At 56.9% G+C, this 12,695-nt stretch overlaps 1 protein-coding gene across 1 annotated transcript; it reads left to right on the top strand.

The window, feature by feature from the left end:
* Window positions 1-3,993: 3,993 nt before the first annotated feature.
* LOC308234223 (phospholipase A and acyltransferase 4-like) lies at window positions 3,994-11,264 on the top strand. The gene is made up of 4 exons (XM_080641655.1): window positions 3,994-4,015; window positions 6,600-6,708; window positions 8,418-8,686; window positions 9,928-11,264. The coding sequence occupies exons 1-4, from the start codon at window positions 4,007-4,009 to the stop codon at window positions 10,024-10,026; spliced, it is 486 nt and encodes a 161-aa protein (XP_080497781.1). The 5' UTR covers window positions 3,994-4,006; the 3' UTR covers window positions 10,027-11,264.
* The last annotated feature ends 1,431 nt before the right edge of the window (window positions 11,265-12,695 follow it).

Raw genomic sequence — 12,695 nt, 5'->3', positions numbered from 1 at the left:
AAAAAGGGCAAACTTCAGAGCTAACATACACACAAAACACAAGGGCAAACTAAACCAATTTTAAAAAGAGAACGACAGAGGAGAGAGAAACATGACTGTCTGCTAGAAATTCACTCACAAGTAATGATACATGGAAGTGGGAAATAAAAGGACTTTTAAAATGCCCCACACAAACACGACCCGTAAGAAAAGCAGGTGACAATATGAATAGAAGATCATGTCAAACCTCAGAGGAAAGAAAATGGTAAGGAGAGCGAGGGACATTCCGTAGGACACGAAGGTCAGTCTCCCATGGAAACGTAACCACCCCGAGTGCATGTGCAACAAGAACCAAAGCTGCAAAATACAGGAAGCAGGAGAAGTGAACTCTGAGAGGAGAGAGGAGAAGGGGCAAATTCACACGGAACTGGCGACTTTGACATCACATCTCCACACCAGTAATGAAGCTACTAGTCACCTCAGCAAGGGTGTGGGAGACCTGAACACACCATCAGCCACCTTGATCTCATTGACCTTAAAGACACGTACCCGCCCTGGCCGGTTTGGCTCTGCATAGAGCATCTGCCTGCGGACTGAGGGTCCCAGGTTAGGTTCCCATCAAGGGCAAGGGCACATGCCTGGGTTGTGGGCTCAACCCAGCGGGGGGTGGGCATCAGGCAGCTGATCGATGATTCTCATCATTGATGTTTCTATCTCTTTCTCCCACTCTGATATATATATATCCTATATAATAAAAGGCTAATATGCAAACTGACTGAGTGACAGAATGACTGGTCACTATGATGCACACTGACCACCAGGGGACAGATTTCAACGCAGGAGCTGCCCCCTGGAGGTCAGTGCACTTCCACGGGGGGCAGGGCTGCTCAGCCAGAAGCCGGGCTCATGGCTGGTAATCACAGCGGCGGTGGCGGGAGCCTCTCCTCCCTCCGCGGTAGCGCTAAGGATGTCCGACTGCTGGTTTATGTCCGCTCTGGCATCAGTCGGACATCCCCTGAGGCATCTCAGACTGCAAGGGGGCCTGGTCCGGGCTGAGGGACCCCCTGAGTGCATGAATTTCATGCCCTGGGCCTCTAGTATTTCTAAATAACCCCTGGGTCAGAAGGAAGCTCTAAAAAGTAAGTGTTCAGCCCTAGCCGGTTTGGCTCAGTGGATAGAGTGTTGGCCTGCAGACGGAAGGGTCCCAGGTTCAATTCTGGCCAAGGACACATGCTCAGGTTGCGGTTCAATCCCCAGTAGGGGGCGTGCAGGAGGCAGCCGATCAATGATTCTCTTTCATCATTGATGTTTCTATCTCTCTCTCCTTCTCCCTTCCTCTCTGAAATCAATGAAGAAATTTATATATTTTTTTTAAAAAGTAAGCATTCAATTGAGGTGAATACAAATAAATACTACACAAATAAATATACAATAGATAAAAATCCATGGGATGCGGGGACAGCAGCAGTGAAAGAGAAATGTGTAACGTAAATGCTCACGTTGGAGAAGGGAAGTCTCCAATTAACAATCCAGCTCCCATCTCAAGAAGCAGGAAAGAGAAGATGAAAATAGAACCAAGGCAAGTGCAAGGAAGGAAGGAATAGAGCACAGAAACCAGTGAAACTGAGAACACAAAAAGAGAAAATCAAACACACAAAAAGTTGGATCTTTGAAAAGATCGATTATGTCAACAAACGCTTTAAAAGATTACAAAGGAAAAGAGAGAAGACACAAATTACCAGGATTGGGAAGCGGGGCTGTTACTACAGATTGGGAGCCTGCGGGCACCGGAAGGCGCACAGGGCCTCCTGGGCATGGCGTTACACACGTGACATTCTGGATGAAATGGACCAATTTCTTGAAAGAGCACAACGTACTCACCTCCATAAGGAACGGAAACCTCACCTCTCTTCAGGGTGTTTCAATACAAAGAACTCACATGCTGGTCAAACCCACAGCGGAGGCTTTGAGTGGGACTAAGTTGTGATGACCCACGTCCCGCGTGGTTCAGGGTTCGGGCTCTGGAGAAGGGCCACATGCAAATGACAGAAACAAGACAAGGAATAATAATTTGGAAATTGGGGGGCCAGGCTGGACCCAATGCAAGAGGAAGAACTCCACTGGTGCTCAGGCCTTGCCATGCTCTTATTCAGTCTGGGATCCACCTATAGCCCTTAGGCAGGCAATTCCAATAACAGAAGGACTATCTTATCAGTAAGGATTTACATGACTATCTGGTCGGGAAATTGCTCCAGCTACGTTGGTGCATAGCTCTGACCTTTGCCAGGGCTCAAGGTTCACCAGCGTTCCAGGCTCCTTGTCCACACCTCTCTGCTAGTGAAGGCAATGGGCAGCTTCCAACACTAAGTCAGGAAGGTGTGCAAGAGCCACACCCACAGCCAGGCCTCCAGGGGGGCAGCTGCGGGAGAGGCTGCAAGACTCAACCTGAGGTTGTGAAACCTGGACACGGGCCTCAGAGGCGGAGTCCATGCCCAGCAGCTGCATCCGGCCCTGCGAGGGGTAGGCACCACCCCGTGGGGCGCTTGGCCCACACTCACGGCCTCTGGGCTGGCACCGTGAGGCCCTCACCCTGAGCAGGAGGGCGTGAGAGGAGGGGAGGGCAGGCCGTGGCCCAGAGCAACACCGTGAAAGAGCAGGACCTGCATGCGGGCAGGTGGCGCTCTGTGCCGCTCAGACGCCTTTAGGGTGAAACTCACTTGGAAACAGGGAGGACGCTGCCCAGAGGCCTTCTCCTTCCTGGCCAGAGGAGCCATGGCCATTGGACCCGCGAGTCCGGAGTCTGTGTGGCCCAGGGAAGTGAGAGTTGGGGTCATGGGGTCATGCTGGTAGAGGGGGAGCCTTCCCGAGCCCCTGCACACAATGCTTCCTGATGGAGAGAGGGAGGGCTCTGCCAGGTCCTCATCCTGGCTGTGCTCCCCTCCCGCCTGCAGGGCGGCTCCCCCTCCTGCTCCCCTGAGGCCTGAGAGCTGGGCCTGCCTTCCTGTGGCCTCCAGCAAAGCTGTGCGTGACAGCGGGAGGGAGGGGTGAGTGCAGCTTAGGTGCTGGTTGCCTGGCCAATAGCCACCTCCCCTGCCTGCTCCAGCTCCACGCGCACACGCACACACGCACACACCTTCTCCGGGGCGCGCACAGCCCTGCCCTTGATTGGGCAGCACCGGCCCCTCCACAGACCTGGCTGAGGCCCCAGTGGCTCCTCCCCCCAGGGGAGCCCCTGCCCCGTTGCCCACGATGGGTTTGCATAGAAACGGGACGCAGCCCTGGACAGGGACTGGGGACAAGGCCGCAGGAGGCTGTGGGAGGGGCTTTCCCTGCTCAGAGGAGACCAGGGAATGAAAAGCTCCTCTTACTGCCCTTGGACAGGGCCAGGTGCGGCTGTGCCCAGGAGGCTGTGTGACCACAGCGACCATCCAGGAGACCCGGGACCAGCAGGATGGAAGAGCCTGGGCCCTGGTGCCTGGGGAGCTGCGGGACTGAGCCTGCGCCCTGCCTCTGCCTCCTGCTTCAGGGACAGCGGACGGCCAGGCTGGGGAGGCCGCTCTCAGGGAAGCTCTGCTCTCCCACCCACATGCACCCCATGCCAATGAGCCCTGGGATCCCAAGGTCCAGGCACCCGCCTGCTGAGCCCTTCCCGGGGGTCCCGCCCTGAAGGCTGCCCGGGGCTCCTGTCCTCCGTGGGGTGGGTATAAGATAAGGGCCCACGTGGGCCGGGGGCTGACAGCTGGGCCTCATGCACCCCGTCCGCAGTGGGAGCACGTGTCCCGGGCAGGGCAGGCCTAAGGCTTCCCTCCGACTCCGACTGCTTCCCGGCGGCTTCCAGGCCCAGCCATGCCAGGCCTTGGGGGGAAATCATGGCCTGTGCACGGAGAGCAATGCTGAGAGGCCCTCTAACCACTGAGGGTTCAGTCCTTCTGAACAACAAGGGAAAGCGAAAGCGAAAGCGAAAGCGTCCACTTGGGTATAAAACCTGTTGCACCAGGAGCAAAAGCCAGACCCACCCTGGCTAGCAATGGCTTCGGTAAGTCCTCAGAACTTTCTAGAACCTGCTCTACAGGGGAGGGCAGCTCCCTGTTCTCAATGAAGGCCTGGGCTGTGTACCTGCTGGGAACAGCGCTGCCTCTAAGGCTGCCATGGAGACCGGAATGTTGTTTGAGTCTTTTTTGCTGCAGGACTGGGAGGTCTTGGGGCAGAGGGAGCCCCGCTCTGGGTCTGGCACTGTATGGAGTTGGGGGGCCATGTGGGAGGATGTGTGGTGTCTGGGCTGTGCCCTCCTGAGCTGGGGAAGGAGGTGGAGTGTGGGCTGATGGGGGACCCGGGACTTGGGGAGCAGTGGATCCCGGGCTGTGGGGCTCAGCTGCTGCTGGTGTTTGGTGCTTCCTCAGCCCCTCTGCTCTGACCCCCTCTTCCTCCCAGGCATGTGTCTGCCTGATGGGGTGCATTCGGTTCTCAGCGTCCAACACGGACAGCTGCCCCCATTAGCCCTGGAGTTCAGACTCACACAGGATCCGGAAGGGCCGGCCCAGTGCGAGGTGGGCAGCAGAAAAGCAGCCAGCTGGACGGGGCTCTTACAGGAAGTGGGGCGATTCCGGGAAGGCGCCTCACATTCCAGAGCTCAGCCCACCTGCTTCACTGCTCCTGGACACCGCTGCCTGCCCAGACCAGGCGCCAGCTCACTGCCCTGCTCCTGGGACAGTGCCCAGGCCTCCCCTTAAGTCACCATTTCATTTCGGAGTGAGAAATGCCCTTGTTCTCCCCCAGATGGACACCACCTCTGGGCCTGCCTGGCCTGAGCCCTGGCCCCGGGCCCTCCAGCCCTCCTGCTCCCATAGTTCCTTGCCTCCTGTTCCACACCAGGCCCCTCTCAGGACCCAGGAGATGCAGGGAGGGAGGGCCGAGCACACAGGATCCCCCTGATGGAGCTCAAAGCCCAGTGGGGGTGGGACAGGCACAGGGTCCACAGCAGAGCAAGATCCCGTGGGGAGAGGTGGCGGTCCCGGGGGCTGGGGACCCTGAGCGTGGCAGCTGAGCCAGGCTGGGCCTTCAGGGCAGCTCCTCAGAGGAGGTGTCTGTCTGGGGGGAGTAGAGGAGGGGTGGGCGTGGGGCAGGGGCTGGGGGCATAGAGAAGGTGGGGTGCAGAGGAGCAGAGGCCAGAGGGAGCTGTGGGGAGGGGAAGGCAAGGCCTTCAGCCAGCCCAGGGTGGGGGGGGGGGTGGCGAGGACAGCAGGGGCCAGGAGGGTGGCGAAGGGTCAGGAGGGGCTGTGGCTGCCCAGGGGCATGCCTGTGCCTTGAGGCCAGAGGAGGGTCATGGACAGATGGGACATTTGGGCAGGACACCGGGTGTTCTGGGGGACTGGCTGTGGAGGTGAAGGGACAAAAGGCAGGGAATCTTGTCAGGTAACTGTGGGGTCACAAAATAGGCACCTGGGGCCTGAGCTGAGTCAAGGGCGGGAGATGGACGAGGAGGTGAATCAGGAGACGTGTTCGGGGTGAGTGTGGGCTGCTGGGTACCCGCATGGAATGGGCCAAAGGAGAGCTGAGCCCTGGCCTCAGGTTGGGCCGCCCGGGGTGAGGGCTGCAGGAGGTTTCTCATTCGCTGAGGTCAGACACAGAGACAAGAAAAGCTGAAAAATTCTCTGATCAGGTGCTGTGGTGCCCTGGGGGGGCACTGAGGAGAGGGAGGAGGTGGTGAGGCAGGGAGGGAGGGAGGAAAGGGACTGGAGGAGACGGGACAGAGAAGACCCAGGGCAGCCACCGCCAGCTGAGTGTCCCGGGCAAGTCCCTCTCCCTCTCTGATCCTCAGTTTCCCCAGCTGAGCAAGGGGTGCTGCTTCCTCCCCTGGGCTTGGAGGGTGGCAGTCATGGTGGGGAGAGTGCCAGCAGAGCCTGCTGCCTGAGTGTGTGAGCCCCGTCTGCCCCCTCCACCCCCCCAGCTCTGGAAGCTGGGCAGCCACACTAGGGCCTCCTCAACGCTCAGTCCCCTCACTAGGCTGTCAGTTCTGTCCCTCAGGTGGGCACCTCTGAGGGCGGGTGCACCGGGGCTGGAGGGGCAGAGTGTGAGGAGGAGCCTGTGGGGGCCATGCTCAGCCAGGGCAAGAGGCATGTGAGCACCTGCGGGCAGTGTGTGAGGCAGAAGCTCAGACTCACCTGCCCCATGTGGCTGGGGATGAGCCTGGGTCCCAGCCTCCACGAAGGGGCTTTGCACACAGCAATAGTGTCATCACCCTCCGGACAGGTGCACAATACACCCACATATGCTCATCGGCATCCTCATGTGTGTGCATGTACACGCACCACATACAACACACATGTGCACAAAGCACAGACACGCATGGATTACACTCTCTTTGGACAATTCTTCACTCTCCCAAAGCACAAGGTCATGTTTCCAGGCTTCCCTCCCTCGGGGCAACCAGATTCCAGGCTTCCAGTTCCCCAAGGGCACGCTCTGAAAGCGCCAGAGGCTGAGGGCCTCACAGGGGCCAGAGTGCCCTCCACACGCTCACCAGGCGATGAACATCCGCGTGGACTCCCCTGCCTAGCTCCTCCCAGCCGGCCCTCTGCAGCTCCCTGAAATCTCTCCCCTTCCTGGCTCTTCTCTTGCAGTTTCCCGAAGAGCCCAAGCCTGGAGACCTGATTGAGATTTCCCGCATCGGCTACTCCCACTGGGCCCTCTATGTAGGCGATGGTTATGTGATCCACCTGGCTCCCCCAGGTAAGGGGATTGAAAATAGGATTTATCAAAGATTTATTAGCCTAATGCAGTGGTCGGCAAACTCATTAGTCAACAGAGCCAAATATCAACAGTACAACGACTGAAATTTCTTTTGAAAGACAAATTTTTTAAACTTAAACTTCTTCTGACGCCACTTCTTCAAAATAGACTCGCCCAGGCCGTGGTATTCTGTGGAAGAGCCACACTCAAGGGGCCCAAGAGCCGCATGTGGCTCGCGAGCTGCATTTGCCCAACACGAGCCTCATGAGAACAATTAAAGCCAAGAGCCACCCTGGAACCCTTGCTGGGTTCTCCCTGGGCAGTGCGTGGGCTCACTGTACATCCGTGTCCCTTGGGGGCATCTCAGTGGTCCCTCGGGTCCTGACTCAGCAGGGAAAGAGGTCCGTGGGCCCCAGGGAAGCCAGGCTGCACCCGCATTGGATGCTCTCCAGCTCGGGCCCGTTAGCTGGGCGAGCAGACAGATTTCTCTAAACCAGCAGCGTGTCTGGGTGTCCCGCTCTCATGGAGGGACTGCCTCTCAGGCTGTGTCCTGTGCCCAGAGGATGTCACAGAACAGGGCGTCCTGAGAGGGCTTCCTGAACACCCTCCACGGAGCAGCTCTCCCAGGTCACACCTCCCAGAGAGTCTCACACACACGCACACGAGCACCTGGACCCTTGATGTAATGCAGGGAGAGCAGAAGCAGGATGACAGGCAGGCAGAGGAGAAGGCAGGGCCCAGACGTGTGTGTCGTCCATGAAAGGAAGGTGCTGGGAGGAGACCGCGGACTGGGAGGCACAGGGGCTGGTGCCCTGCAGAGCAGTGGCACCCACACCTCGGACAGCAAGCGTTTGCGTTCTCGCTGGACAGAAACTTCTCATGATCACAAGAATCTCCTTGTGACTGAGCAGGTTTCTATGCGCTGTCACCTACACTGACAGAGCTGAAAACTGTCAGCATTGATGGCAAATAGTAAGCGAAACCCCCTAATCCAGACGACACTTAGGAGGCTTGGAACAGGGAGCGTGAGTGTGAGCAGCGGGTCCTGCTTGTGTGTGAGTGTGCAGGTAGTGCTTCCTCCAGGGCGGTGCTAAGTGCAGCATCAGCCTCGAAACTCACACATAAAGGAGCCTGCTGGTTAGCGTGCTCTCTAGATCCCTCCTCTTAGAGAGCAAATCCCGGGCTCCAGGCTCAATGGATTGGACACAACCAGCTGGAAGTGCTGTGTGGCTTCTCCATGTGGCCAGAGCTGGGCCAGAAAAGGCCCATGATGCCTCAGGTCCAATATCGGTTGTTGAACGGACATGAGAGTGTTTACCATGAAGTTCAAAAGGAGAATAATGAGAGAATGTATGAAATTTGCACAGCAGAGTCTGAAACCCAGTGGGACCACAACTACTTTGATCTCTTTCTGAAACACACACGTGCAAAGATGAACAAATACAGTTTACTACCGTAAATTCATATAATGTCCATTCATGTAATGGAACACAGTGGCAGCCACTGACCATCACAACATTGATTAACATGAAAAGTATTCACAGCTCGTTAAGAAAAAGAGCAAAATGATGGAATCCTCCAATCACATTGGTGAAGGGACAGACACCAGAGCTCAATAGTGTGACCCCCTGGCCCTTCCTCCCTGCCTTGTGACCTCTCCCCTCCCAGGCCTCCCCTGCAGTTGCTGATACTCTTGTGTCTGATTCCAGATGAGTACCCCGGGGCTGGCTCCTCCAGCCTCTTCTCTGTGCTGAGCAGCAGAGGTGTGGTGAAAAGGGAGCTCCTGAGTGATGTGGTGGGGGGCTGCCGCTATTGGGTCAACAACCACTTGGACCACGAGTACTCACCACTGCCCGTGAACAAGATTATCCGTTCTGCGGAGGAGTTGGTTGGTAAGGAGTTGGAGTACAGTGTTATGAACAGGAACTGTGAGCACTTTGTCACCGATCTGAGATACGGCAAGGCCCGCAGCCGGCAGGTAAGGCCCTCTCTTCAGGGGCTCTCTCCCTTCTGGAGGTCTACTTGGAGTGGGGGTGACAAGAATTACCTTGAATAAATCAAAAGGGAGCTCTCAGGGTCTTGTTGGCTGGGAGTCAGGATGTTTGAGAACAAATCTCACATCTGCTTTTAATCCACTCAGGGTCTTTGGACAGGGCACTTCCTCTCTGGCCTCAGTTTCCCCATGTGCAAGAGGAGGGGATGTTTGGGGGACCTCTAGGGCTCTGGGCTCCTCTATCCCTTTGGGATTTTTTGCCTCTAAAACCCACCCTAAAGGCAGCTCCTGATGCCCTCTGTGCTGTCAGGCAAAGTCTGGGTCAGCCCTGCACCATGACAGGTGTCCTAAGGCCCCAGAGAGCCTTCGGGCAAGAGATGCTCAGGTCTGTGGCCGGTGTAAGAGTTCAAGAACATGTTATGGAAGATCTGGGCAGAGCTTTAACCCATCCCCTTTGCCCTCTTCTGAGTTCATTGTCACAAACACACAGTAAGAGGCACAAACAAGATTCAACCCCCAGTGGTCCCGGCTCTTTCTGCTGAACCACAGCACCTCCAGGGCTCACAGCCCCTGTGACTGGGTGCTGGGCAGCCTGGATGGAGGGGAATGAGGAGGAGTTTTGGGAGGGATATTAAGGATTTGATGCTCATGTGGGGAGTTGAGGTGACCAGTTAGACATCTGTGTGGACCTTTGAGTAGCAGTTTTACGTGTGAGTCTGGGGTTCAGGCTGAGGTGGTGGTGGAGATAGAAGTTTCCAGGCTGCACTTGGTAACAGTACACAGAGCACAGTGAATCCTGAGGCCATGGTTTCCCATCGTCCCCCTCAGCTCTGCCACCACCTCCCTCTGCAGAGCTGGAGCCCAGGGAGAGCCCTGACCACAGAGCCATTCCCACTTTCACCCCAGAGCTCTGGCCCCAGGAGCCCAGGCAGGAATGCCCCTCCCCTACCACCTCCATCAGGACCAAGTGGCCCACCCAGGAGGCTCACACAGGATTCCATCCGTCCACCCTGCCAGTTGTCAGGACACATCCAGTCAAGCCCAGCACTGACAAGTGGTCACACCTTCGGCTTCCCAGGGAAGGGTTGTTGGGACAAGGCCAGCATCTCCGAGAGGCCAGGCCTGGGGAAGGGCGGGAGCATGAGTGTGGCCTCCAGCCCCTTTGGTGGGAGGGAGAACCTGCCTGGTCTTGCTGTGGACTGTGAACCTGGGCTGCTCTCTTTCAGGCAGAAAAGTTCAAGACCGGAGTAACTGCGGGCGCTGGAGCCTTAGCTGCGATTGGTGCCACCATTGCTTTCGTGAGCAAGCGATCCCAACGCCAGTGACAGCCTGAAGGGGCACAAAACCCCGAGTTAGAAGCCGCGGTAGAGAAGACCTCGCACAGTCCTGTCCCCCTGACCCGAGCTCTTGGGCAACCTGTCCTTCTGTCTCTCACTGTCCCTATCTTCCTGGCTGAAGGATGGACCAATTGTGCCAAGACTGAAGAAGTCATACGTAAACCTATGTCCCCTCCAGGGAGGAATTCTGCTGCCTCTGTGGCACCTAAACTAGAACAGAAGCACCGGGGCACCTGTGGGGGAAGCCAGCCTTTTCTGTCCGTGTGACTTTGGGAAAGCTCTGGACTCTCAGAGCCTCAGTCCCTTCCTCTCCGAGCTGGGGCCCGGGATCCACTCTAAGAAGATCAGAGAAGGTGGTGGGTGGAGGATCCCAGCCCCTGGCCGGCCTGGAGTAGGTGCTCAATGGACTGTCTACTTGTTCTCTGTAGTTGACCGCTGTGGTCAGCAGACATCACTCATTTACTCTCATGGTGCAAAAAGAAACACACAATTACCTCCCATGCAGTCCCACCTCTGGTCCTTGAATCCCCCGATGAGGCATAAACATCTCCCAGCATCTTTCCCGTACCTCCTACCTCCTTCAGTCAGCCCACCTTTTAGAAGTTGTGTTTTTCTTTCACACTTTTTTTTTTCAGAGAGGAAGGGAGAAGGAGAGATAGAAACATCACTGATGAGAGAGGATCATTGATCGACTGCCTCCTGCACCTCCCACACCAGGATTGAGCCGCAACCCGGGCATATGTGCCGATCGGGAATCAAACGGTGACCTCCTGTTCGACCCTCAACCACTGAGCCACCGGGCTTCTTTTTCTTTTTTAACTCAAAGGTGAAGTCCTCACCCATCAGTGACTCCCACATGGAATTAAATCATCCTCCTGAGCCCAACTTGCCATGGCTCAAGCTGCCCCTGGTTGAATATTGAAATGAGTGAAACTGCTGTGTGACACTGTAATGATGGACACATGTCATTCTAATGTGTCCAGATGCATAGAATGCACCACACCAAGAGTGACTCTTGGGCTAAACTAAGGTCTGTGGGTTGTAATGATGTGCCGATGTGGGTTCATCAGGTACAACAAAAATACAGGCTGGGGAGAGGGAAGTTGATAATGGGGGAGGCTCTGCTTGTGTGGGGGGAGGGCTCATATGGGAAATCTCTGTACCTTCCTCTCAATTTCTCTCTAAACCTAAAATTTCTCTAAAAATAAAATTCTTTTATGAAACTTAACCTCCTCAGAGTATCCCTCCGCTAGTACCTAGTGTGCCCTGGGTGTGGTCCCAAAAGGGGCGGGGCCTCATGCCCTCTACTTCCTCTCCCAGCCTCTGCCACCAGTGGCCCTACTGACTGGCCACTCTCCATGGTGGGCAGCACAGCCCCCAACACCCTGACTGGAGATCTGGGGGCGTCCCCTCCCCTGGGCTGTACCTTCCCAGGCATGAGAAAGTGGGGGGCGAGGGGGCCTTCGATCCCCTCGGTGCACAGACACCAGGCTGGGACGAAGCTCGGTGCCATCAGGAGGTTGAAGAACAAAGAGAATGACTTCTACTTGCTGCCAAAGAGCGCCTTGCTCAGATCCCCAGGCTCAAATGTCAGCCTCCATGCGGGGGTTCCGGAAGGATCCATGCTGGCCTTGCGCCCAGGCTACCTCTGGGTCAGAGGGCACAGCTGCTCTGTGAGCCCAATAACCAGCGGGTGAGCGACGGGAGAAGGCTTCTCGCTTCTTGGTCTAAAGCACACCCATTAGCAGTGGGAGACGGGGAATCCGGGGACTGGGGTCTTATGGGAGATGTGAGCTTCCAGCTCTAATTCTAGGCGGTAAATCTCCTCTGGCACCAGACCCAGGCTCCCAGCAGCTCTGGAGGGACCCAGTTGGTGCCATCCGTCCCCTCCCCTGGGTGCCCTGGGCCAGGGGTGCCAATCCGTGCAGTTTGACTCACCCTGAGTCCCCTCCAAGTGAAACTGCCTCTGCCTCCAGGGTCAGGTTCAAACCATGTGACTGGCCCCATCAATCAGAACTGATTGGCTCAGTGTGCTCACCTGACCCAACAGCAGCCAATCAGAAGGCTGAGCTAGGATGCGGTGAGCTGAGCCAGATTCTCTCTTGGCAACTTGAACAGGGAACCCGAGAGCAGCCGGCCTGGAGGAGAGATGCTGCTGAGCTGACGCCGAAGGAAAAGCCGTGGAGTGAGGTGTTGGGGACCAGCAATGGTGGGGACATCACGACACTAATTCTTCTGGAGCCGAGAGGCGTGGAGAGCAGCAGCAGGAAAGGAGCCTCGGCCGCTGGGGATGGGAGTGTTAGCGGTGCACACTCGTGCGCTCTCTGACCCAGGGCCTGGCATGGTGGGCACTCCGTGTCATTGGCTGCTTGATGTTCCCTGCTCGGTCTGGCAGCCGCTCCTCTTCCTTAGCAGCGAGCTCGTGGAGAGACGGACTGCTGGCCTTTATTCCAGGCGATACTGGGGTTCACTTCCAGCCCACACACCGTCCCAGGGAAGCGCCCCTTTCTGTGTGCTCGGTGCTCTGGGGGCACATGAGGAGGACACAGCGCACAGCTGGCTGCAGCGGCCCGGGAGGAGCGCGGGCCTCCCACCTGGCAGACCCGTTTGGACCTGGGGGCCTCCGCTTGCCGACCTGTGACTTGCCCGTGTGACTG

Source organism: Plecotus auritus, assembly GCF_963455305.1.
Source record: "Plecotus auritus genome assembly, chromosome: 9".
Taxonomy (NCBI): domain Eukaryota; kingdom Metazoa; phylum Chordata; class Mammalia; order Chiroptera; family Vespertilionidae; genus Plecotus; species Plecotus auritus.
The sequence above is the reverse complement of the archived record's forward strand: the minus strand, read 5'-3'. Positions and strand labels throughout refer to the sequence as shown.

Coding starts and splice junctions, on each gene's coding strand:
- LOC308234223 (XM_080641655.1), top strand. Junction 6,709..8,417: donor GATCCACCTGGCTCCCCCAG/GTAAGGGGATTG, acceptor GTCTGATTCCAG/ATGAGTACCCCGGGGCTGGC. Junction 8,687..9,927: donor GCAAGGCCCGCAGCCGGCAG/GTAAGGCCCTCT, acceptor GCTCTCTTTCAG/GCAGAAAAGTTCAAGACCGG.